At 39.4% G+C, this 26593-nt stretch overlaps 1 protein-coding gene across 1 annotated transcript in view; it reads right to left on the bottom strand.

Moving 5' to 3' along the window:
- atp8a1 (ATPase phospholipid transporting 8A1) overlaps nucleotides 1-26593 on the bottom strand; it is a 417286-nt gene that overhangs the window by 207003 nt on the left and 183690 nt on the right. Inside the window, exons 12-16 of the mRNA XM_067988311.1 lie at nucleotides 24585-24712; nucleotides 23433-23510; nucleotides 22589-22677; nucleotides 14954-15026; nucleotides 9742-9847 (exon numbers count right to left, since the gene is read on the bottom strand). Coding sequence (XP_067844412.1) covers nucleotides 9742-9847; nucleotides 14954-15026; nucleotides 22589-22677; nucleotides 23433-23510; nucleotides 24585-24712 — 474 coding nt within the window. The remainder of the gene's footprint in view (nucleotides 1-9741; nucleotides 9848-14953; nucleotides 15027-22588; nucleotides 22678-23432; nucleotides 23511-24584; nucleotides 24713-26593) is intronic.

Below are 26593 nucleotides of genomic sequence, written 5' to 3'. Positions count from 1 at the left end.
AGTGTATTAAGACTGAGATGGATGGATATTTGGACACTAAGAGAATCAGGCGGGAGGAGGAGCCTCTGTAAACATCTCCATCCTCAATGATGGCGGAGTCCAGCACGTGAGTGCAAAAGACAAGGCTAAAGCGTTTGCAATCATCTTCAGCCAGAGTGCCGAGTGGATGATCCATCTCGGCCTTCTCACGATATCCCCACCATCACAGAAGCCAATTCGATTCACTCCACGTGATATGAAGAAATAGCTGAGTGCACTGGATACAGCAAAGGCTATGGGCCCCAACAGCATTCCGGCTGTAGTGCTGAAGACTTGTGCTCCAGAACTAACCGTGCCTCTAGCCAAACTGTTCCAGTGCAGCTACAACACTGGCATCTACCCGACAATGTGGAAAATTGCTCAGGTATGTCCTATCCACAAAAAGCAGGACAAATCCAATCCGGCCAATTACCGCCCCATCAGTCTACTCTCAATCATCAGCAAAGTGATGGAAGGTGTCATTGATAGTGCTATCAAGCGGCACTTACTCACCAATAACCTGCTCACCCATGCTCAGTTTGGGTTCCGCCAGGACCACTTGGCTCCAGACCTCATTACAGCCTTGGTCCAAACATGGACAAAAGAGCTGAATTCCACTGGTGAGGTGAGAGTGACTGCCCTTGACACCAAGGCAGCATTTGAACGAGTGTGGCACCAAGGAGCCCGAGTAAAATTGAAGTCAATGGGAATCAGGGGGAAAACTCTCCAGTGGCTGGAGTCATACCTAGCACAAAGGAAGATTGTAGTGGTTGTTGGAGGCCAATCATCTCAGCCCCAGGGCATTGCTGCAGGAGTTCCTCAGGGCAGTGTCCTCGGCCCAACCATCTTCAGCTGCTTTATCAATGACCTTCCTTCCATCATAAGGTCAGAAATGGGGATGTTCGCTGATGATTACACAGTGTTCAGTTCCATTCGCAAACCCTCAGATGACAAAGCAGTCCGTGCCCGGATGCAGCAAGATCTGGACAACATCCAGGCTTGGGCTCATAAGTGGCAAGTAACATTTGCGCTAGACAAGTGCCAGGCAATGACCTGCTCCAAGAGAGGGTCTAACCACCTCCCCTTGACATTCAACGGCATTACCATTGCCAAATCTCCCACCATCAACATCCTGGGGGTCACCATTGACCAGAAACTTAACTGGACCAGCCACATAAATGAGCAGGTCAGAGGCTGGGTATTCTGTGGCGGGTGACTCACCTCCTGACTCCCCAAAGCCTTTCCACCATCAACAAGGCACAAGTCAGGAGTGTGGTGGAATACTCTCCACTTGCCTGGATAAGGGCAGCTCCAACAACACAAGAAGCGCGACACCATCCAGGACAAAGCAGCCCGCTTGATTGGCACTCCATCCACCATCCTGAACATTCACTCCCTTCGCCACTGGCACACCCGTGGCTGCAGTGTGTACCATCTACAAGAAGCACTGCAGCAACTCTCCAAGGCTTCTTCGACAGCACCTCCCAAACCTGCGACCTCTACCATCGAGAAGGACAAGGGCAGCAGGCACATTCGAACACCACCACCTGCACGTTCCCCTCCAAGTCACACACCATCCTGACTTGGAAATATATCGCCATTCCTTCATTGTCGCTGGGTCAAAATCCTGGAACTCCCTTCCTAACAGCACTGTGGGAGAACCTTCACCACACGGACTGCAGCGGTTCAAGGCGGCGGCTCACCACCACCTTCTCAAGGGCAATTAGGGATGGGCAATAAAATGCTGGCCTTGCCAGCGATGCCCACATCACATGAAGGAATAAAAAAAAGTGCAGTTGAGGTAGAAGATTAGCCATGACCTTACTGAATGGCGGAGCAGGCTCAAGGGGCCATATGGCCTACTCCTGCTCCTATTTCTTATGTTCATAAGTGGATTACTGAATACAGTCCGAGAAATTAAGACTGACAAAGCATTAAGGAGATGAACAGATGTACTGGCACATAGAGTTACTGCTGTACTTGTGCAAAGATATGAAGGCAATGGATATAGAAAAATAATTCTGACAAATGCACGATTGGAGAATCAGAGACAACGACTGGAAGTTAAAAGTGCCATGAGCTGAACAGAAATGTAAGTTATTTTTAGTCTGCGCAGAATGCTTCAAAAAGGAACTGTTATGATTGTTTGGGCTGCCGGTTCTGTGGAATCTGTGATTTATACAGTGCGAGCTGGTGAAATGTTGTTTCAAAGTCGCAATGGCAATTTTCATTTTCTGGCCATGTACCCTCGTCGATGGCTGGGAAAGGTCTGTACAGGCCAGCAATGCAAAAACAATATTGCTGGCCTGTATGGGTTACAGCTGGACAAAATGGTGGTCAACAACACCAATGGCCATTTTGTTTGCTGCATCAGCACTGTAGATGCAAGCACCCTGGGATAGAATCACTTGAGGGAGTGGAGTTGCTAGTGGGAGCACAACCACCCCATTCACCACGCAGTGATGCTGCTAAAACCAGGATTGTGTCCAGCTGTATTGTTTCAATGCAAAATCCTGCATTAAATCCAAAGGAGAAACTTTCTAGCTCAGTAAAGCAGTGCAACAATGCGAACAGTGAGAGAGAAATAAATCCACTACAAGTGGCCACACGATGTGGAATGAAAAATATTCTTCAGATTTTCTGAATTAGGTTATCTTATCAATGTTATATTGAGTATAATAAGAAGGCACACTAATAGTAAAATAGGAAAGAAATGGGATGGTGAGAGTTCTTTTGTTTAGGATCTAGGATTACGTCCTTGATTGTCACAGAAGAAATAAAAAAAAACTTTGCATCATAGAAGCAATCACGCATTACAAAGTCTGATATTTTAATGTCTAGTGATGTCATGTAAATAGCTTCAATGGTGTTTATATTTTAATTTGAAAACTCTACTCCATTCTTTCAGTATCATTCAATCTTAAATATACAACTGAACGTGCCTATGTTCAGAGAGAAAACAACTAGCTACACAACAATCTTAGTCAGATGCTCCTTCCACCCCATGGAGTACAAGGCCTCCTCTCATTACAACAGAATAGGGGTTAAAAGAAGTTACTCAGACTAGCGGTAGGTAGGAAGTGGTATTCCACAGAGATCATTGCTGGGACCACTGTAGCTCACCATTTACAAAAATGCTTTGGTCTCAGGAATCGTAAGTACAATATCAAAATTTGCGGATGACAAAAACTCGTGGGGTATAGTTAATATCGAGGAGGACCGAGACAAAATACAAGACATTAACAAACTTGCAGAATGAGCTTGTAAATGGCAAGTGAATTTCAATATAGTTAAGTGTGAGGTAGCACATTTTGGTAGGAGGAATAAGGAGGCCACCCACTCCTTGGAAAATAAGAGTCTAAATGGGGTAGAGGTGCAAAGGGATCTGGGGGTACAGATATACAAATCATTAAAAGTAGCAATGCAGGTTAACAGAGCCATAAAAAGTGCAAACATAGCACTGGGGTTCATTTCTACAAGATTAAAATTCAAAAGCAGAGAAGTTATGTTAAACTTATATAGAACCTTGGTTAGACCACACTTGGAATACTAAGCACAGTTCTGGTCTCCATATTACAATAAGGATAGAGAAGCAATGGAGATAATGCAAACAAGATTTACAACGATGATACTGAGCGGGTACAACTATCAGGAAAGGCTGAACAGGCTGGGGCTCTTTTCTCTAGAAAAGAGACTGAGAAGTGACTTGATAGAGGTCTTTAAAATTATGAAGGGGTTCGATAGGGTAGACGTGGAGAGGATGTTCCCACTTGTGGGGAAGTCCAAAACTAGGGGCCATAAATACAAGATAGTTACTAATAAATCCAATAAAGAATTCAGGAGAAACTTTACTCAGAGTGGTGAGAATGTAGTATGTGCTACCAAATAGAGTGGTTGAGGCAAATAACAAAGATACATTCAAGAGGAAACTAGATAAGTTGATGAGGGAGAAAAGAAAAGAAGGATATGCTGACAGGGCGAGAGGAAATAAAGAGAGTGTGTGGAGCATAAACACCGGCATAGACCGGTTGGGCTCAATGGCCTGTTTCTGTTCTCTAAATCCTATGTAATTCTATGTAACAAAGCTTAAACGAAGGAATGGTACTCAACTCATCAAGCCCACTTCTTCCACAGTCTATGGAAGTTTTTTTTTCAATCATGGACTCCCTCCGGCATCCAAGGTGTGCCTGAAGTTCCAGTCAAGTACTTGAAGCACACCATAATCTTGTCTGGAGGAGACTATTGTAATGATAGACTTAACATTACATACAAAAAACTCCAAAATGCATTAGCTCAAAGAGAGATGAAGTACTAGATAGAAGTCATAAATATTGAGATCAACTAGGAGCATAGTTGTGAATTATCAGAGCCAAACAATAGTGTAAGCACCTAAGAGCATATATGTTGGTTCAGATAGCTGGCTAGCAGACTGTCAAATGAACCTTTTGCTTATTGGCCCATGTGGTAGCCAAGGTATGGATGAAAAGGAGTGCATTACGCACCCCTCCCCCCAAATGAATGTCCTCCCAGCCCTCCTCTTCTGAAGGCACTGACTACTTGCCGGGATACAGTTCCACAAGTGCAATCTGCAATCTGGTACCTTGCATAAGTGGCCATTAATTCAAATGTGAACTTTTATAGTGGGTCTCAACAGGCTACTCACCCGCAGAGGATCATCATAGTCATGCCCTGATCCAACATATACTCATACACACTTCCAGCAGAGTGTTGCTGGATAATAATCAGCAGTGAAAAGCCTGGGAAGTCTTCCTCGCCCTAATTACAGGATGTTGAGGGCAACTTTAGCACTCCATTACCCTAGCTGAGATAAACTAACAACACAAACCAGGGATCAAAGCTGGATCTTTCTTGCTCTATATGGCTCAGCTACTCATCTGATAAACTCCGAGGCATCAGAGAGCAGACAGATGTTGTGCATTAAACAAAATTAGGTCCAAAGCTTAAGTTTATTCACTCTATGTGCCAAAATAATGTAACAAGTCTAGCAGTTTTAAATGTGAGTGTTCCAACAGATTGGGCAAGATCCTTTGTGTATCGAATGTCATTTGCAGCTTCTGGAACTTGCACGATTATTTTGATTGTGTTATCTGCCAAAGAAAACAAACCCTTCAGACAGCCCCTTATATCACAACCAATTGAGAGGGGAAAAAAAAGAATCAATTCATAATTATTTTGTCAAAACTTGGCCAAATTTCAAAAAACTATAATTTACTTAAGCTAGCATTTAAAAAAATTTCCCAGAATTTTCTTGTAAATGGTAATTAAGGTACGGGAATCAAAAAATCTGTACATTTTCAGTTACTGTTCTAATCATCTAAAATATGTAAACCAAATGGTTATTTTCTACTAATAAGTGGTAATCATCTGCAAAGGTGATGTTTAGTTTTCACATTACATCTAGAACGGGTTCTGAGAGAATTTTATTGCTACAGTAATGATCAGTACAAGATTCAAATCTCAAGAGGGCTGGTAGCCAACACGCTTCACAAATCGAGACACAACTAGGACGTTTTTGAGAAGGACAGATGATGGGTTGTGATAGGAGTCAAACTCTGTGTGCTGAGAGACAGACCCTGATTAAGTAATACCTGTAAGTAAGGCAGGATAAATGAAATCCCACATCCCAGAAGACAGCTACAGAGCCACAAGGTGAAGCTGTTCTGACTGTGGCTGGAAAATGATGTGTAACCCCTTTAAGACTGGTGGTTTCTATTTGGCTAAATCAATGCAGGATGCTGCTTGGCTAGTGATGTCTTTGTGGACTGTTCCAGAAAGGGCTCCTCATCCATATTAGAAACTATTTGAACTGGAGGTGAATTTCTTAGAGGAACTGAAACTCAATTTTTTATATGGATGGTCAAGAGAGAGATGCTGGTGAAAGGAGTATTGTCTTTCAGTGAATAGGAGGATCACAAGATTTTTTGTAGTAACACCATAAGCACGATGGATATTGGTTACTAGAAAGAATTCATGGCATTCAGCATTGACCTTGAAACCAAAAACTCCACAAGTAACAAGACATCTTCAGTCGACATAAATCTACCATTCTGGTCCCTAAATAGTGCTAGTAGAACCTACTTACTGTTTATGAATATTAATGTGAAAATTTTGTTTAACATGAACCAAATCTCAAACACACAGCCAACTGATCTCACTCTCTTGCAACAGCTGCACAGAATGACTAGATCACAATGATAACAATCAAGCATATGCAACACTACTTCAGTTCAAAGCAGGAAAACCATTCAACTTAAATTAGCAAAAGATAAGTATTGATGAGAATGACAATTGAACTCATTCAATTAGAAAAATCTACAATGTAACCCTCACAGCACCCAAATGTTTCGAACAACTACAGGATTTTTAAACCGTCACACCCTCTCAAAGTCCATACAAGTGTTGATCACTATTTTCATAAAGAATTTCTGAACATATGTCTTTCATTAATCTAATCCTCGATCCCTTGCCTCCTATTTTCATGGAGGGAGTGTTCCACATTTATCTTTTACATAAATAGGTTAATATCTTCTATATCTCTACAAGGTGCGCCCTCAGTCAATGCTCTCAAGGCTGAAGAGCCCAAGTTTTCCCGACTTTCCTCATAATTCACCCTCACAAACAAGGGGGCCGATTTTCGATTTTGTCATTTGACGGGCGGCCAGTGGGTGGAGCGGTCACACCGTCCACCTGAAGCAGCTCACTGGAGGACCAAATCATTTTCAAATCAGAGAATCTATCTGGAGCCTTCAGAGAAAATCTGTCTGGAACCAGGAACAGAGTAAACTAGGCTGCATACCTTCCAGTTGACGAGAAAAGGGAACAAAGGACCACTGCTATGAACATTAATTACAGTGTGGTTTAGCAAAAAATTGTAAATTATTTATTTTCTGTTACAATAAAGAGGTAGCCAAGTTTAATAACTACGATAAAATTAGATGTTAGGATATTGCTACTATTCCCTTATTCTATTAGTATTTCTGGCATTTAAAGCCTAAAAGAAACTCTAATGTCATTTTATTCCGCTACCTTTCTAAGACAAGGAGACTCCTGTGAAGGCATGGCATAAAATCAGTAGTTGAGGTAACCTGAAAAAGTGTTCACTGTTTGGTTCCTGGGTATGCTATGAGTTTTGCCTGGATATCAAGGCAAGTGAAAACATCCTCGACAGTGTACGGAGCTAGGGCTCACCTATGAGAGTAATCTGAAACATAGAAACCAAAAATATTTAGGAGTAAGAAAAAGAGTAAAAGAAACCCAAAAGCTAACAGAACTTTGGCTGCAGTTGTTTACTTCCGTTCAATTCAAACACTGTATACACCAAGCCCTCAATATATGTGTAAGTACTAGCCTCCAGATGATGCCTTCCAGGAGCTGTCATGCTAAGCTTCCAAGTTTCCTCATGAGGTATACAGCAGACATTCAGCCTTCAGCATGGTGGAAGTACTTGTACAGGGCAGCTTACAATGTTCTAAACACCCAAGTGCAATACAGTGAACCAAACTTCCTAGTCACCAGCTGCTCAATCCAGGTCTTCATATGAGGGGGTTTGACAAAATGACTTGCCTGCCATAAGGCCAATTCTCCCTTCGTCAATGTAGGCAGGAGTCTTCCCCTCTTGCAACATTTTCCCTGCTTTGCCATAAATCCACCTCATAGCCTAATCCTGGATCTTGCATATGGACCAAAGGAAACCCTTCCAACACATGCTTAGAAGTTCTAAACCATGACAGGGAATTATTTGAACTTGAGTCTAATGTGGCATAAGCTTAAACTAGGTTGGAACTTTGCTATAATTGAAGAAAGGCGAGCAAGACCAAAGTGCCCTTCACAGTGTAGTCTTGAGGAACTATGTTCAAGCTAAATGTAGCATCCACCAGAACTCCTTGGTACCAATATACAAACAATTGGGACAGATGCCTGTGCATCTTGTAATATCTTTGAAATCTCCTCAAGGTGTGCAAAGACATAATATACCACTTGGAGCACCCACCATCAACAGCTTGCAATGATATAGCATCTTTAATGTAATAAATGATCCAAAGCGCTTCACAGAGGAAAAATGGATGGCAAATAATGAGGAAATTTAAGGGAAAACACCGAAAACATGATCAAAGACGTTGGTTTTGCGGTGAGGAGTCAGCAAAATGGGTCTACACGGCACGTATGCTGGATGCTTTAAAGGTGCATACAGTAATCAGAAAGGAACAGCTGGATTTCACACTCAAAGAAAGAATTTGGAAAACAATCAGTATAAAGAACGAACTTGCATTTATATAGCACCTTTTACATCCTCAGGACTTTCCCAAAACAATCTACAGCCAATAACTTAGCATTGAACTGTAGTCATTGTTATGTAGGCTAATGCAGCAGCCAATTTGCACACAGCAAGAGTGATAAATGATCTGCTAATCCATTTTGGTGATGTTTGTTGAGGGATAAATGTTGGCCAGGGCACCAGCAGAACTCCCTCCTCTACGAAAAGTGACATGGGATCTTTTACATCCAACTGAATGGTGCCTTGGTTTCACGTCTCATCCAAAAGGCAACACCTCTGACAATGCAGCACTCCCTCAGTGTAGATTACGTGCTTAAATCCTGGAGTGGAGCTGGTTTCACCATACTCATAATAGCATTGTGTTAAGACGTACTTTGGTTCTGGTGATTCAATGCTCATTCTATCTATTATAATGGACTGATGCAGTTCTGAACCTGCATCATGCCATCTATAAGTGAGTCTCCTTGTGCATGTTTTCGTAAGTGTACAATTCTACCACTGGTATAAAAGTCATAATTCAGTAGTGTAAACTCAGAGCCAGCTCATGGATGCTCGAAATCTAAGCTAAAACAGTGCCAATACAAAATGGCTAGAATAGCCAAATTGGAGTTATTTGGATGCTGTATATGCCAATTTGCACCATTACCTGTATAAATTTGGTTCAGAAATCCTAACACAATGAGTTTGGCTTTTGATCACCTTACGCACATTCAAATGTGAATACAACAGTGAGAAAATGAATCATAATGCTTGTAAGAAAAAGCTTTTCTTCTGAACAAGGCCTTCTGCTCTCTGTTTTTAGCATCAACAGGCTTTTTGTAACCTTGTGTAGATAATGCACCCTTGAGTAATGAGGCATCCTGTCTCATTCTTATCTCATGTTTATAAGATGGTTTGAGGGAGGCCTGGTGGTACCAGGTATTGTATGTTACCTGGAATGTGCAGGGAGTAAAACAGATGGCTGCTAGGGTTAGACAGAGAAAGCAATTGATAGAAGGCCTCGGGGGTGCACACGGCCTTGTAGGACTAAGGGTGTTAATAATGTAAATAAGTTGAGACATAAATCATTATTTGTTTAAAATGTTCTCGGAGCGCGACTGGATCACTCAAATGTTATCACAAGGACCTTCGAGAGTAATCGCCTCGGAACCTTGTCGGTGTTCAGCTTTGCCAGGTTATATATCAACACCTTATTTAGTATGTTCTAATTGTACACTTAATAAAGCCTTTAGAATTTAGAACAAAACACCCTCTAATCTCTTTGTGCAAGGGGCCGATCCTTAAACAGGTTATTCACAATGCTCCAATTACTTCCCTATAGTGCTGCTTCAAAGAGAAAGCACATTTTAAAATAAAATGTATAGGTTCTTATTTATGATACAAATATGCAGCATAATTAATTTTACCTATTCGGTATTACCTCTTACCTGGGGATGACGCTTGGTAGATTATTTTGTCAACATTCCTCTCGGGTACTGCTGTATGGCAAATTGCCATCATGGTTAGAAACTCGCAGATGACTGGTGCTGTGGGCTAAAATGTTACGAAAAGTATTAAAGCTCAGGAAGAAAAAGTGTCAGAAGGATTTGCAAAAGATATGCATCTATTTCTCCACATTTCTCAAAAAAATTAAACTGGTTTATAAATGCATTGTTACATAGAATGTACAGCACAGAAACAGGACATTTGGCCCAAATGGTCTATGCCAGTGTTTATGCTCCACAAGAGCCTCCTCCCACCCTACTTCATCTAACTCTATCAGCATATCCTTCTAATCTTTTCTCCCTCGTGTTTATGTAGCTTCCGCTTAAACGCATCTACGCTATTCGCCTCAACTACTCCTTGTGGTAGCAAGTTTCAATTTTAACTACTGTCTGGTGAACAAGTTTCCCCTGAATTCTTTATTGAATTTATTAGTAACCATCTTATATATATGACCCCTAGTTTTAGACTCCCTCACAAGTGGAAATGTCTTCTAATTCTATAATTCTAAAGACCATCAGGTCACCTCTCAGTCTTTTCTTTTCTAGAGAAAAGAGCCCCAGCCTGTTCAGTCTTTCCTGATAGTTATAACCTCTCAGTTCTGGTATCAACTGTGCACAATACTCTAAGTGTGGTCAACAAGGTTCTATATAAGTTTACCATAACTTCCCTGCTTTTCAATTCTATTCTTATAGAAATGAACCCCAGTGCTTTGTTTGCAATTTTTATGGCTTTGTTAACCCGCATTGCTACTTTTAATGATTTGTGAATCTGTACCCCTAGATCCCTGATCAATTTCTTATTAAATTCAGCTCACAATATAACTGTGAAGTTTACAATCAGTCATAAAAAATATTTAACATTTTAAAATTTGATTTTATAAGGAACAGAGTATTACAGATAATTCAACTATTCTGTACAGGTCTGAAAGATTATGGATCATTCCGACCTTTGCCAAGGTAATACATTAAACAAGAGAATCTGATTAAGAACACCTTTCAAACTAATTTCTGTAAGTGCATTAACATCAACCTCCACCTTTCTGCTGTGCTCAGTAATAGATCTTCTGGGATGTTGAATGGTGTAAACAGAAGGACATAAATCTGAACAGCTAGTGTGATTGGCAAAGGTGCAGTTCAATGTGCATGCTCATCACTGGAGCAGATCATGGAGTTCAAACTTGTGTATTTGTGTTCACCACTGAAGGGTTAAAAAAAAATCTTAAAACAATAGGGACAAACGCTGCTGTGATGGTGGGTATAGGTCTCTATGAAAAGCTGAGCGAGGGGGACTGATTGCCTGTCCACATTTGTTTTTATTTTTTGTAAAATAATAAGCTTAGATTTTTGTAATATTTACAGATGCGTTTAACCCTAAGTTTTTGCAGCACTGTATATGTGTACAATTGATTTTTTTCAGTGATCCAACACAAATAGAGTTAAAGGAACTTCCTCAGCAAAGAAGTACAGTACATACAACCAAGACTCCTAATTAGGGAACTGGCTCACCATTTAACTTGACAAGTTAGAATAAAATTCTGTCCAAATAACAGACACGACAGCAAACACAGTTTTCCAATAGTTACTTAATCAGCTGTGTCAGGTAAATGGAGAATATCTTCCCCTGCATATTCTCATTTTACTTTCAGTAGCTTCACAGCAGATGGCATCTTCCAATGTGCAATTTAAAAAAAAATGAAATGACATCACAGTCAAATTATATATACTTCACAGCTTCCAATGTATCTAAAAAATTTAATCTGGTCATATCATTTCAGACTACTTAGAATGATTATGAAGTAACACAAAGCATTTAAGTAACAATGTATGGAGGAATGGGATGCATGTTTGATTCCTCCATTCCACCATGTCCACAGTCTTAAGACATGTCACTGTAGGAAGGTAGTATGCAAAGATTATGCTTCGCCCCATACCCTAACCAGATGGGGTTTTTTTTTTGGGGGGGGGGGGCGGTGCGGGGATTGGAGAAAGATGTACCAGTCACTCTTGGCTGGTTAGCTAGAGCACTGACACAGGCTGTAGTTGGGGTGCTGACCCAGGAAGGTCAAAGGAGAAAAAAAGTTTAAAAGAAAATACAGCACTGTAGTTTAAATCAGTTTTAGTTTCTAATTTTTTTGGTTAATACTCAGTTTGTTAACAGCTCTGGGAAATTCATGGCAAAGAGGTTGAATGTATTCACTTTTTGGTTCACACTGATGTTGAAACTTTAATCGTACAGCAATAAGGTCAGAAGTAGCGTTTTACTCAAATATTAACTCTGCACAACAAAAACATTACTAGCTCTCACCTCAATTTTCTCTCTCCCGTCCCCCACCACTCAAGTCTAGGTTATTTTCACAATATTTTACCTTATTCCATGAAGACCCTTCCCTTTTGTAACTGTTCCTCTTCACTCCGAAAAATGTCACATCAAGCACTTCATTCACATTATTCCTCGGCCTTTAGGGTCATACCATCCATACGAACATACGAATTAAGAGCGGGAGTAGGCCATTCAGCCCCTTGAGCCTGCTCTGCCATTTGATAAGATCATGGCTGATCTGATTGTGACCTCAACCCTACTTTCCAGCCTACCCACTATAACCTTTGACTCCCTTGTTAATCAGGAATCTATCTAACTCAGCCTTAAAAATATTCAATGACCCTGCCTCCACCGCTCTCTGGGGAAGGGAGTCCCACAGACTCACGACCCTCAGAGAGAAATTCTCCTCATCTCCGTCTTAAATGGGAGACCCCTTATTTTTAAACTGTGGCCTCTAGTTCTAGTCACTCCCACAAAGGGAGCTCCTGAACATTTACCTGACGAAGGAGGAAGCCTCCAAAAGCTTGTGAATTTAAAATAAAATTGCTGGACTATAACTTGGTGTTGTAAAATTGTTTACAATTGTCAACCCCAGTCCATCACCGGCATCTCCACACCACAAAGGGAAACATCTCCTCAGCATCTACCCCTTCTAGTCCCTTCAGGATCTTATATGTTTTAATGAGAACACCTCTCATTCTTCTAAACTCCATACTGGAGGTAGAACTGGCCCATGGCTAAAAACCAACACGTTATGCCAGTTTTTCAGCCAATCAAGGTTTTGACATGTAGGAAACCATATGGGAATGTCAAACATCATCAGGTCAACTTTTGGCATGATTTTCCAGCAGCAAAATTTGAAGCCATACCACCCAATAAGTTCTCCTATTGTGAGCCTGATCACATCTCAATAAAGGACATCAGGCAGCCACAACTCAAAAAAAAACTCAGCACAAAGCGAAAATATTTTAAAATGTACATATAATTACAAAGCCATTAAGCTTTTGTTCACTTAATTACAACTCAGGTCTGACTATAATCACTAAATAGAAATAGTATGAAATATTTCTTAGTTTTATTTGTCATAATTAAAAATTACTTCATAAATGGTAAATGCAATTACAACTGATAAATGTGAACTATCACAGGTTGGTTTAAAAAAAATGAATGGAACTGAATTAGTATATGGAGAGTTGGATAAGAAACTGGGAGCAATATCACTTTCTTATCCAGACAATGCGGTGAAACAATTAAAAACACAAATAGGATGGTGGAATATATAGCCAGAGCAGTGGAATACAAATCTGTAGAATTTATATTAAGAATTTACACTAAGACTTGGACCACAGTACAGTGTTCAGTTCTAGGCACCACTGCACAAAGCAAGCACTGGAGAAGGTTTTTGTTATCACATGCCTGTTGGTAATAAAGGACAACAACTAAAGAGCTAAATACGTGTGCTCTTTACTCTCTGTTACTTAATTCTACACTGCAGCTGTCAACCATACAAATACTCAGATCAGAAGGAACAGTCTGGGATGTTCTTGTACTTCACTATTGATCAATTACTCGCAGTTAACTTCTGCGATTATTTCACGGTAAAAAAAACATAACCTCCAAAAAAAGTTAAGGTTACACGGAGAGTAAATTTTAAACCCATACTAATATAACTGGCAAACCACTTTTTCCAGGAGATATGGTTGTTTTGCTAGCTAAAACAATGTTACATTTTTTCCAATTTAATAAATTACTGCTCGAGCTCCATTGCTTTACGGGAACAGTTCATGCTGCTGATTACTCCAGATGTTCACTGGACCACATCAGGCAAGTTGTTCTGACCATGGGAAATGACTTCTTTGATAAAAGTGTTTCAACTATATTTCATAGGATTTATGAGGGTATCAAAATATATTAATATGCCTAGAAACTAAAACTCCCAGGATGTAGCACACTTCCGTATTATCAGCAACACCAGTGCTGGGAAGAGAGGCAGCAGGTAGAAGGAAGCTGGCAGTGGTCCAGCGCAAGCTTCTATTCAGATCTTGTGTTTCCAAATGTAATTTCACCAATGAGTTGTATAGAGTTAAAATAGTCTTATTTTCAAATGTCCTTGAAACACATCTCTGTATTCAATTTGCCTTAATTTATAATTTTAATTAAAAGGCATTAGGGAAAGTGGAGATGGCCTAGCAGTATAATCTATTAATGCATTGTGTCACAGACAAGGAGACCTTTGAATATCAGCCAAGGCATAATTTAAAACAAATTTTTCCAGAAAGTCAGTTTCCAATCTTACATTGTTTGTAGCAGTTCTTTCATTGTATAAAAATAGTTACTATCATCAAGGTTTCATTTTAATTTGTAACCAAACTCAATTTTACATGTGTCTCCACTAACAGGTACAATAGCAGCCATGAGGCTAGAGCACAGAACTATAAACGATCAACTAATCTGAGCTGAAATTGGCACTGTGTCTCAGGCTCTTCCAACAGAAGAAGTTTAATAGCCTTAACTGCACTGCCTGATGGATATCCAGTCCTTCTTTATCACTCATATCACCTGCAGGTTAACTAAGTAGGAAGGTTCCTGATATCCACAGAGATAGTCCATTACACCCTCTCTACCAGACTCATTGAGCAGGTGCTTATCTTGACTGCAAGGAGTGAGAAAGGGATATCCTCATATAATACATGATATGAAGCAGGACATTCAGCCATCACTGTGCTCTTTTATTAAATTTACTTCATGATACATTCAAATATATATATACACAACTATATACTTTGGGATGTTAATCTCCAAAAACCAAATAAAAATCAATAATGCATTACTTACATGATTGCCTTGAAGATTTTCCAGTAGAGAAGGATCGTGAAATGCACTTTCCTCATTTGATGACTCACCTTGCCTGGAAGGAACAAAATAAAATGAAAAACCGATTGGATATGTATCATCAGTTCACATCATCTATGTATACTAAAAAAGTGCAAATTATGTGCAATAAAAGTGTTCCAAATAGCAAGACAAAATGTCTTGAAAAATCAATGTTGTACATGCAAAATTCATTGCCAGGAAGCACTAAATATAACTGCTAGAAGGTTTTACTAACTGAATAACTATTCCAATTACTATAATAATTCACTTTCAAGAAAATCAATATTGTATAATGAACTATAAACAAAGTCTGAAGTGCTTTTTTAAACTACAGGCCTAGACTGAAATAAACATTTCCAAAAAGTAAAACTGAAGTGTTATGTAGTAATGACAGAAGTTTTAATAAAATTAGAAAGTAGTTCATATCTACTCCAAGGTTATATCAAAGTTTTGAGAACTTCTTGTCCACTGCATTTGAAACTTACTACATTAACTGGCAGTGCTCAGATCTCCAAAATGCAGAGGGCAGTGAATGTTGAAAAAATATTGGCTACGGTTTTCCTTCTTTTTTCCATAGAATTAATTCTCAACGTACCTTTTAACATGATCCCTAATCCAACAGGGGAAACAAGAGTCATGAGCTCTCTCTTGTTCCTGTGTTGTACATATGCCTTAATCCCAAATCCATCCCGTTCTCTAAATACAATCAACTGCAAAAAGTTGACCATGTGTATACAAAGGAGGATTCCAACAAGTAGTTAACATTAAAGCTGCAAGTACTGAAAAATCAGGGAGAAGACAGTGAAGAAAGAGTGGGAACTATGCACTTCAAGAATAAATTCCATGGAAAGGGTGAGAAAGATCATGCCTAAAAGGCAAGTAATCTCGCTCTCTTTTTCATTTATTCATCCATCTGGATTATACTTGCATTGTACCAAAAATGGAGGTGGGCAATACGGTCAGCTTGACATGCTAACATGCATCTTCTTGAGCAAACCAATCTGAACAGTCATGCTTAGAGAAAGCACTGGGACTGCTGCATGCCTTATAAGGTATTAAGCAACTTTTTTGATGCTGACCACAGCAAAACCAGAATGTACTTTTAACCTATTGTTCTTGATTAACTGTAATAAAGCAATATATTCTTTTACATTTCTGCAGACTAAAAAAAAAATCAGAACGAACAGTTGTCTAGAACGATTCAGATCCCTGGTCTTGTCCAGAGAACAGATGAGGGTTCCAAAAACAACAGAATGCAAAACTGTCTTCAACTTCTGAAGAATCAGTGACAGGGAAATATTTTGGTATTCTAAAAATTTGTTTTAGAAATCCCAAGGCCTGGACTAATAATCCAGAGAATGTGGGTTCAAATCCCACCAAGGCAGTTTGAGAATTTGAATTCAATTTAAAAAATCTGGAAATAAAAAGCTTGTATCAGTAAAAGTGACCATGAAGTTACTGGACTGTTGTAAAAACACACTTTTTCTGCATCACACCAGTAGCAGAACAGCAAGGCAAATGCTAGATTTTTGTTCATATTTGATCTTGGGATGTGGGCAGCACTGGCAAAGCCAAATTTATTGCCCATCCCTGGTTGCCCTGGGAAGGTAGTGGTGGCCCTTCTCCTTGAACCACTGCTGTCCTTGTGGTGATGGTATCCCATAATGGTCTTTGGTAGCAAATTCCAGTATTTTGACCCCACAACAACAAAGAAACGGCAATATATGTCCAAGTCAGGTTAGTACGTAACTCGGAGGTGATGGTGTTCCAATGACATTGCTGCTCTTGTCTTTCTCAGTGGTAGAGGTCGAAGGCGATGGAGGTGCTGTCGAAATAAACTAGGGTGATTTGCTGCAGTGCATCCTGTAGTTAATACATACTGCAGCCACAGTGCTCTGGTAGTGGAGGGGGTTGATATGGAGTCCAGTGGCAGAGTCACCAATAAGCAAACTGCTCTGTCCTGGGTGGTAAGTATGGTTGTGGCTGGACCAATCTAGGCAAATGCTGAGTATCCCATCATGCCCCTGACTGGAGGCTTGTAGATGGTGGAGAGGCTTTGAAGAGTCAGGAGGTGAGCCAATTGTTCCATAGTACCCAGTCACTGCCCTGCCCTTGTAGCCAATGTGTTGATATGGCTGGTCCAGTTCGGCTTCTGTTCAATGGTGACTCTCAAGATGTAAGTGGTGGGGGTCTCGACAATAATGATGCCTCTGAAGATCATGGGGAGATGACTTAGCTTTTTCATGTTAAAATGCCAAGTAATGGCCATCTCTATGTGGCACAAATGTTACCTATCAGTTGTCAGCCCAAGCCTGGTTGTTATTCAAGTACTGCTGTAGGCTGACATGGCTGCTTCATTATCGGAGGAGTTGTGAATGGAGCTGAACACTGCAAACAGTTCTATTCCTGTGGGAATGATGGGAGGAGGTGGAAGGGGGTGAAGAAAAGGACTTTATTAAAGCAGCTGAAAATGGTTAGTCCGAGGATACTTCCCTGATGCCTTGGGGATGTGATGATCGGCCTCAACCATCTTCCATTGTCTGACTCCAGCCACTGGATGGTTTTCCCTGTGACTTTGAAACTTCAATTTTACTAGAGTTCCTTAGTGGCTTACTCTGTTGAATGCTGCCTTTATGTAAAGATGCTACCCGTTTATTGCCTCACAGTATGGGAGGAGGAGGAAATATTTTAAAATTTGCAAGCTTTAAATGTATCAGAAGTCATGACTCCTCAACCAAACATCATCACCATCACAAAGGCTGACCCAAAAGCTTAGCTCAAACATCTGTTAACTGTTTCACCCATTCATAGTTAAAGGGTGGAAAATCTAGCCCTTGAACTTGGAGATGCTTTGCACTGATGGCAGATTCTTCAGCAGTCCAAGATGCTTTAGCAGCTCTTCAGTTAACTACAATAGAATTGAACAGTCCTTTTCTGTAAGATTCCACATGGTCCAGTAAAGGGTCTTGCATGGGTTAGAGGATCATAAAGTCACTCTCATGGCTCATGTAGAAAGCAGTCTATTGAGTCCAAAGATAATTTTCTGAAGCAACATGTTCTAGGGCCAAGAGGGCAGGCCATATTAGATTTAGTAACGAGTAATGAGACAGACTAAGTTAATAATCGAACAGTAAGGGAACATTTAGCTAACAGTGATCATAATATGATCAAATTCAATGTTAGGTTTGAAAAGGAGAAGCTTAACAGTTACTAAGATTCTAGATTTTGGTAAGGCTAACTTTAACAGGTAAGACAGAGACTAAACAGCAAATTGGTCAAAACCGTTATTGGGTAAAACTACAGATAAACAGCTGGAGGTGTTCAAAAAGGAATTTAGCTTAATACAGGACCAGTATATACCCCTAGGAAGCAAGAGCACTACTTACCAAAGGAAAGATCCATGGTCGATAAAAGAGGTGAAAGATAGCAAAATAAAGGAAGGAGCATACAAAAGTGCAAAGAATAGTGTAGATCCAGGGGACTGGGAGAGATATAAAGAACAGCAAAGGAAGGCAAAAAAGATAGTAAGAGCTGCAAAAAGGGAATATGAAAAGAAACTTGCGAGGGATATAAAGATTAACGCAAAAAGTTTTTACAATTATATTAGAAGAAAAAGGGTAGTCAATGGTAATGTGGGCCCTTTAAAAACAGATACGGGTAATATTACAAATGAAAATAAGGAAATGACAGACTTGTTGAATAATTACTTTGTGTCAGTTTTCAGAGTAGAGGAAGAGGATAATATATCTGACATTCTAGGGAAATTAATAATGAATCAGAGTCTTTTTTAAATCACTCAAGTTAACATAAATAAAAAAACAGTATTGGAGAAAATAATAGCACTATAGAGTGACAAATCCCCAGGACTTGATGGTTTCCATCCTAGGGTTTTAAAGGAAGTAGGTGAGGAAATTGCAGATGCTTTAGCCATAATCTTCCAAAGCTCTCTCGATTCAGGAAGTGTCCCTTTAGATTGGAAAATTGCAAATGTAACTTATTTAAGAAAAATATGAGAGAGAAATCAGGAAATTATAGATTGGTTAGTCTAACATCTGTTGTGGGGAATCTATAATTAAGGAAAGAGTGACTGAGCACTTCGAGAAATTTGAGCTGATTAGAGAAAGCCAACATGGATTTGTAAAGGTTAGGTCATGTCTAACGAACCTAACGGAATTTTTTGAAGTGACTAAAGTAGTAGACAGGGAAATGTCTATGGGTATAGTTTATATGGCATGGCAGAAGGCATTTGATAAGGTTCCACATAAGAAACTGTTAACTAAAATTAAAGCTCATGGAAATGAAGGCAAATTACTGACCTGGTTAGGAGAGTGGTTGGGCGATAGGAGACTGAGAGTAGGGATCATGGGTATGTACTCGAAATGGAAGTAAGTGACTAGTGGTGTCCCACAAGGATCTGTGCTATGGCCTCAACTATTCACTATATTTATTAATGACTTAGATAACTAAAAGAGAGCCATATATCCAAGTTTGCCGATGACAAAGATTGGTAGCATAGTAAGTAGTGTAGACGGGAGCATAAAATTACGAAGAGACATTGATAGATTAAGTGATTGGGCAAAACTGTGGCAGATGGATTTCAATGCAGGGTAAGTGTGAGGTCATCCATGTTGAACCAAAAGAGAATAGATCAGAGTCTTTTTTAAATGGTGAAAAGCTAGCAACAGTGGAGGTCCAAAGAGATTTAAAATGTAGTAATCAGGTGCAAGAAATAATCAAAAAGGCTAATGGAATGTTAACCTTTATAACTAGAGGGCTAGAATATAAAGGGGAGGAAATTTTGCTACAGCTATACAAAGCCTTAGTTAGACCACATCTGGAGTAATGTGTACAGTTCTGGGCACCACACCTTAGAAAGTATACATTGGCCTTGGAAGGAGTGCAGCGCAGAGCAGATTCACCAGAATGTTACCAGGGCTCCAAGGGCTAGATTATGAGGAGAGATTACATAAACGAGGTTTGTATTCCCCAGAATATAGAAGTTTAAGGGATGATTTGACTAAAGTTTTTAGGATTTGATAGGAATTGATAGGGTAGATCGAGAGAAACTTTTTCCATGGGTGCAGAAGTCTAGGACAAGGTGACATCACCTTAAAATCAGAGCCAGGCCATTCAGGAGAGAAGTTCGGAAACACTTCTTCACGCAAAGGGTGGTAGAAGTGTGGAACGCTCGCCCACAAAAAGCAGTAGATGCTAATTTTAAATCTGAGATGGATAGATTTTTGCTAGCCAAGATTACTAAAGTATATGGAACCAAGGTGGGTGGATGGAGTTAGGATACAGATCAGCCGTGATCTCACTGAATGGCAGAACAGGCTCAAGGGGCTGAATGGCCTAGTCCTGTTTCTATGTTCCTAAATGAAAGTTAAGCTTTTGATAGCTTCTTGCATGGCGTGAAATTCTTCTTTATGTCCTTCAGACCAAGCCAACATAAGTTGTGCTATATTGGGTAACTAGAGGAAGGGATTGTTTCGGATATGTGCGACTTTTGTAGTACTCCCATTCTTTTGTGCCTGTAACACCCCCCTCAGTATATTCCAAATTAAATATAGCTTCAAGTAGTCCAATCTTCATCTGTGCCTGTGAGCTAATGGCAGTCAACCTTACTGTTCATGGCCTCAATGTCAATATTACTACCAATAGGAATCAGAGATCCAGGATATAGTAACGCAGCATGAAGTTAGAGCTCCATTCCCGTTCTCGCAATGAACGCGACGGATATGGCTCTTAATTTGCTAACAGCAGCAGCATTATTTGCGGTAATTTTCTCACTACGCGGCACAATCTCCGCTGAGATCTCTTGAGCATTAGTTCTGGAATAGTGATTGCAATGTTCCTTTAAGCTTTGCAAAAGCAGCACTCATATCTGTGCAATTTGGGAAAAGGCTTGCAGCAGTGGGTACAAGGCATGAAAATGCTTTTCAATATACTTGAGAATCTGTTTCTTGGGACCAACAATAGCAAAATTTAACTAGTTAAATAGGTTTTGCGACACCATTTCTTCACACTTTTGCATTCAGGAAACAAAAGTCACAGAAGAAACATTTGAACTTTGAGGTACAATTTGCTGAAATGAACAAATGGCACAATGCTTAACACCTTCGTTTATAATTCCTTTGCCCCCTATTTTAATGAAGGTGTCAATACATTTATCTTAAATGTGTTAATGCCTCTGTTAAAATAGTAGACAGTACAATTGTATACAAACAACTAATATTTGTTAAGTGAACTTCACACAACATAATGCCAAGGCCTATGAAGGAAACCAAACTAGGTGTGGCTTTATAAGGGCACAAATAGACAGAGGGATTCACGTACAATATTCTATGTAGGAGCTGTGTTCAAAAAGAACTTTAATGTATTCAAATGTAAATTTGTAATAAAACATATACATAGCTTCTCCCACTTGGTAGCCTGACTCATGGATGCTGGTATGGTATGTGGAGAAGATCTAAAGTGAAAGTAAGCAAGGATTTTTACATGCTTTGATCGGATTACCGTGCATTGAACTATAATTCCTAACAATCATATTAATGCAAAGAAAGCTAACTAGTCTTACCGATAATCTTCAGAGTATCTAAAATCTTCATGATCAGGAAAATGACTAGTGAGAATGGAAAAAGGAAAGGGAACAAGGAATCAAAGGACAAAGAAAGAGAGGAGAGAAAAACAAGGAAGCCCATAAGCAGGTATTTAATGATCTATACCTAAATTTACTCTAATTATTGATGTAACAGAATTTTAGAATCTTAAGCACTATAATTACACAGAAATTGTTATATGTAAAATGCTGAATACTTAATATGGAGTTGAATACCTTTCAAATTTAGAGCTTTAGTTTAGATCAGAAACAATGAGGGAAACATTATTAGTTCAATGTGAATTTTTAGACTGTATTCCAGCTTTTTACTTCTACCTAGGCAAGGGATTTATACAACATATACAAATACAATTATTATCCACTTGTAAATGGACCTGACCTACCAATATTTGCTATGTGTCTCATTTAACTGCATGAGATTAGTAGCCATGCAGTGGGAACATGCAATGTTAACAGTAATAAATGGCACACTAGCTTTGAGGGGAATTTATCTTTTTACCCAAGTTCAAGAAAACAATATTATGGAATGCAGTGCAGGAGTTTTATTATATCGGTTCAACTTTTTTGCACCCACAGGCAGAATTTGCCACACAATTTTGTGATTAGGTGTTGTACCTATGTTTGTAACCTATCCCTGCCCCCCAACCTATGCTATTGCAAAAATACTGTTGTGCATGATGTCAAATGACTCAATGGAGGGGGGGTGGATGGAGACGGGAGTAATGAAGGGAAAGAAAGTTTAAAATTTCAATGTTGGTGAGAATATAAATACTAATTTAAGACACTTTTGCAAAAAAAATACTGTTTCAACAGGTTTCTCTTAGTTGTGAATTTTCTGTGCTAGAAATTAAACATTTTTTTCTCTTTATAACCAGAGGTGCCAAAACAAGGACATGATGCTCAAGTAAAGATACATATCTTAAAATTTCTAATTATATATTGCTTAAAAAAAAAATCTACAAAACAAAGACACTTACCCATAAGCAATCCCTGCTACTGTACACTTCTTAAACTCCATAATATTACAGGTTAAAGTTCCAGTCTTATCTGAGAATATATATTTCACCTGTTAAAATATGAATTGATGTTTTATGCACTGAAGTGAAATTAAGCAATTTAATACCAGTGTAATAAGAGCTAATGGTGAGTAACTGAATGCACAATGCAGACTTAATTTCATGAGTGACAAAATCCCTACAGCTCAGAAATTATGAGGTTATAAAGAGTTTTCAGAAATGGAATCATTTCTGGATTGCTCAGGTCTCCACTGAGTATTTAATTCACAAATGCATTTTTTTTGGGAACAAACTTTTTATTTAAATTGTTAAATTCAACTATTGGCTTTCATCTGTCTGACAGCAACAACTTGCATTTATATAGTGTCTTTAATGTAGAAAAACGTCCCAAGGCACTTCACAGAAGTGTAATCAGACAAAAATTGACACAAAAATCACATAATGAAATATTAGGAGGGGTGACTATAAGCTTCCTTAAAGAGGTAGGTTTTGAAGAACGTCTGAACGGAGAAGAGAGAGATGGAGAGGTTTTGGGGGGGCGAAGACGATGGTTTCAATCTTCCCAATGTTTAATTGGAGGAGAATGCATCTCAACCAGGACTGGATATCGGGCAAGTAGGCTGACAACACAGAGGCAGTGGAAGGGTTGAGAGGTGGTGGTGAGAAAGAGCTGGGTGTCGTCAGTGTACATGTAGAACAAGAAATTCCCTAAACAATGGAACAGTGCCGTATGCATTAGATGAGGCATAGCTGTATAGTTTCATCAGTACACAAAATAGATTTTAAAGTATACAGCAACAATTACCTGTCCCAGTTCTTCATTCAGATTGGATGTTCGGGCCATGGCAGGAGTATTTGTTGGTTCATATAACATGTCCATATCCTGGCAGTGTAAGGCAAGAAGGACATATATTATTCTGACCACTTGTACCCATTTGTAGATTGTTAAAACTAAATTGCCGTTAGCTAGTGTCAATGATTTCTAATTTATTTTTTTTAAAACACACTTTTACAAATATTGGGAGAAAGGACAGAAAAGGACAGAAGCTTATGGTGCCTTTCATGTCATTGGGATGTCCCAAAACACTTCAATTAATTGTTAACAGTCTCTGAATTGGGTATTGGAGGAGGTTTTTTTTGGCAGAGTATAAAATCTGTCAAAATCTTAGGAAACTTTTAACAGTCCAATCCATAAGTGGATGTTGAGGGATATTATCTCTTGCCACATTTTACCCTCAACAGTCCCATCATTCATTTCCTTAGTCTTCTACTCACACTCTTCTTGAGAGGTTTCCAACACCCTTCAGTGTTAAGTCCATGACCATTAATTACTACACGCAATCTGTGGTACAATTTTCGCTTTTGAAACAATGGAAATTAAAATATGTACACTTAAAAAAATGAAATGCAGAAAAAAAATCTAATTATATAATTGAATAAATAATTATTTCCTCTACAAAATCTGGAGAAGAATTTAAAAAAAGAATTCAGTGAACATAAACTTCCAAAAATTATTTTTGATATAACTGATGACACATTCAATGTGAGCAGGAACCAGCTTTAAGTCTCGAGTGCTTTTCAAAACATTGATAAATGTTACATATTTTCTTTAAAAAAGCACTCAGAGCCAATTCCTGCTCACACCACAAATGAAGGGCCGGACGAAGGTGAGGAAAGAGGCTGAAATAGGGTCAGTTTCAGGTGGGGTAACGTTGTGAGCACATCATAACACCACTGATCTTGGGAGATGGAAGCTGGAGGACTCAAGCAGAAGTAAGCAAAATGAATGGCTAAGTTCAAGCTCAAAGTAAAGAATGATGCAAAAAGTATGATGGAAGCAGGCACAACAATAACAAAGTATAACTTACAAGAAATACGTGCATATGCATGGCTTTACATTATAGACAGATCTTTTCTCAGTCTTGGACTTTATTGTAAACTGAAATTTTCTACTTACCCAGTTAATGAAAAATGCTTGGATAAACTTTACAACTTCTAGTGTAACTAATAGGCTGATTGGAATGAGGTTGTTAAAGAGGATGATGAAGGTTAAGAAATTCAATCCAAAATAAGAGGCTCCACTACCTGAAAAGAAAATGATTTTAAATATGACTGATTTTTTTTTAAAAATGGGGTGGGGGTAGGGATTTGCAGGGAAAAGTATGGTTGCTTGATAAAGTAACAAGACATTGTATGAACTGTAACATTTCTACGTTAATACAGTCCTAGAAGAGTAGTAAATTCCTATACAAATTTAAAAACATTTGTAATTTAATTTTATTTATTACATGATGTTATACAGTTACATTAAGAAATTTCAATAAATCCAATGACATCACTGACTCAAAATGGTTCAAAGGGTCATACACTCTTGTAGGTTTTTACTATATGCGTTGCTCAATCTGCATCCTCACCTGATCTCTACACATGCACTTCTCGCAGAGATCACTGGTTAAAGCGCAGGAGCAGGACTTCCTGGCCAATTTTCCAGAGGTCAACTGCAGCATCCACAACATTTTTCACTTAAAGAGCTGGATTTTTCTTCCAACGGTGGGACGGCAGCAGCAGGGTGGGACTTCTGCCTGGCCCTCCAACCATGACTCATTTTCCTGGGTCGGGGTTCACTGGCTATGCAAGGCAGACACCTTACCACCAAGATGGAGCCCGCAAGGGCCAAAGAGCAAACTGAGGTGGTGCTACTTTAGAAGGGGCAAATCCACCCCAAAGCAGGCAGGAGCAGCAGTTTTGTAGGCTTTGGAAGAGACCGAGGCCTATTAAGGTAATTATATGAGAGCAAGATAGAGGGAGGGGAGGCCTCCTCTTCCTTCATTTTTGCAATTCAGGGCTATTACTACAGCTACACCGGGCCTATTGCCACCTTCCACCAGGTAGTTCCAGGAGCAATGGTAACAGGAGTGGACGAGGAAGCCAAACCTTGCCCTGCCAGTATTTGCATGCAGTGAGTGTGGAAGGAGCAGTTGGCGATTTGCCGACAGGGAAGGAAAAATTGAGATTGATCTGGGAAGACAACAGTAGGCCTAACCATCCAATTCTCCTGCCTTCTCTGTCGCTATCCTGTCCAATTTCAGGAGAGATAGAGACTAAAAATCCAGTCCAAAGTCTTGAGAAGGTACAGTTCCTTTTTGCTGAAGGTGCTAAAATATAGAGATTTAGCCGTTTACTTGCAGACTGTGTTTAGTGACAGGGTGACCTAACAAGATATTGGGAGGATCTTTGCATCAGTGTGCTTTGTGTTAGTTAAAGCAGAGAAAGACACAAAAAATATATAAAATACAAAATATACTATTTAAATTTGAATGGTGAGATATCGTGCCTACCTCAGGTGGAAACTTACAGGTTCCCCTTCTATGAAAGCAACACAACACTAGAGAAATTACTTCATATAATCTGATCCTCTTGCTTGGTTCTACCCCACAGCATCATGACTAAGATCAGAAAGTGTATGGAGGATTTTGAGCAAAAAGGGAAAAAAAATTCACATCCGTGCCACTTTATGGTATAGCCTCATTTGTTCAAACATTTAAGATTAAGAATGGATTTTTTTTTTAAAGTAGTACCTTAAGCACTGTCGGAGAAAAGAATGCAAGGAAACATCTACCTCCAAAATGGAGTTTCTTGTTGATAAAGGCCAAGACCCATTGAACAAACAAGATTTGTTACAGATGCTTCCAGAACAGGAATTGGAAGTGATTTTGTTGCATTCTGGGACTCAGGCCATTAAGCTGAGCTTTGACACAAAAATCGAAGGGGACCATTTTTTATAATTAGTTAACACATCGTGTGAAGCTTTCAACATTTAGCTACACATCTGGTGCAAATTATAAGCCACACAGCTATTAATGATGGCTGAATCACAGAAAGGTTACAGCATGGAAGGAGGCCATTCAGCCCATCGAGTTCACGCCGGCTCAATGCAAGAGTAATCCAGCTATTCCCACTCCCCTG

The sequence above is a fragment of the Heptranchias perlo genome, chromosome 1 (genome assembly GCF_035084215.1).
Source record: "Heptranchias perlo isolate sHepPer1 chromosome 1, sHepPer1.hap1, whole genome shotgun sequence".
NCBI lineage: Eukaryota > Metazoa > Chordata > Chondrichthyes > Hexanchiformes > Hexanchidae > Heptranchias > Heptranchias perlo.
The sequence above is the reverse complement of the archived record's forward strand: the minus strand, read 5'-3'. Positions and strand labels throughout refer to the sequence as shown.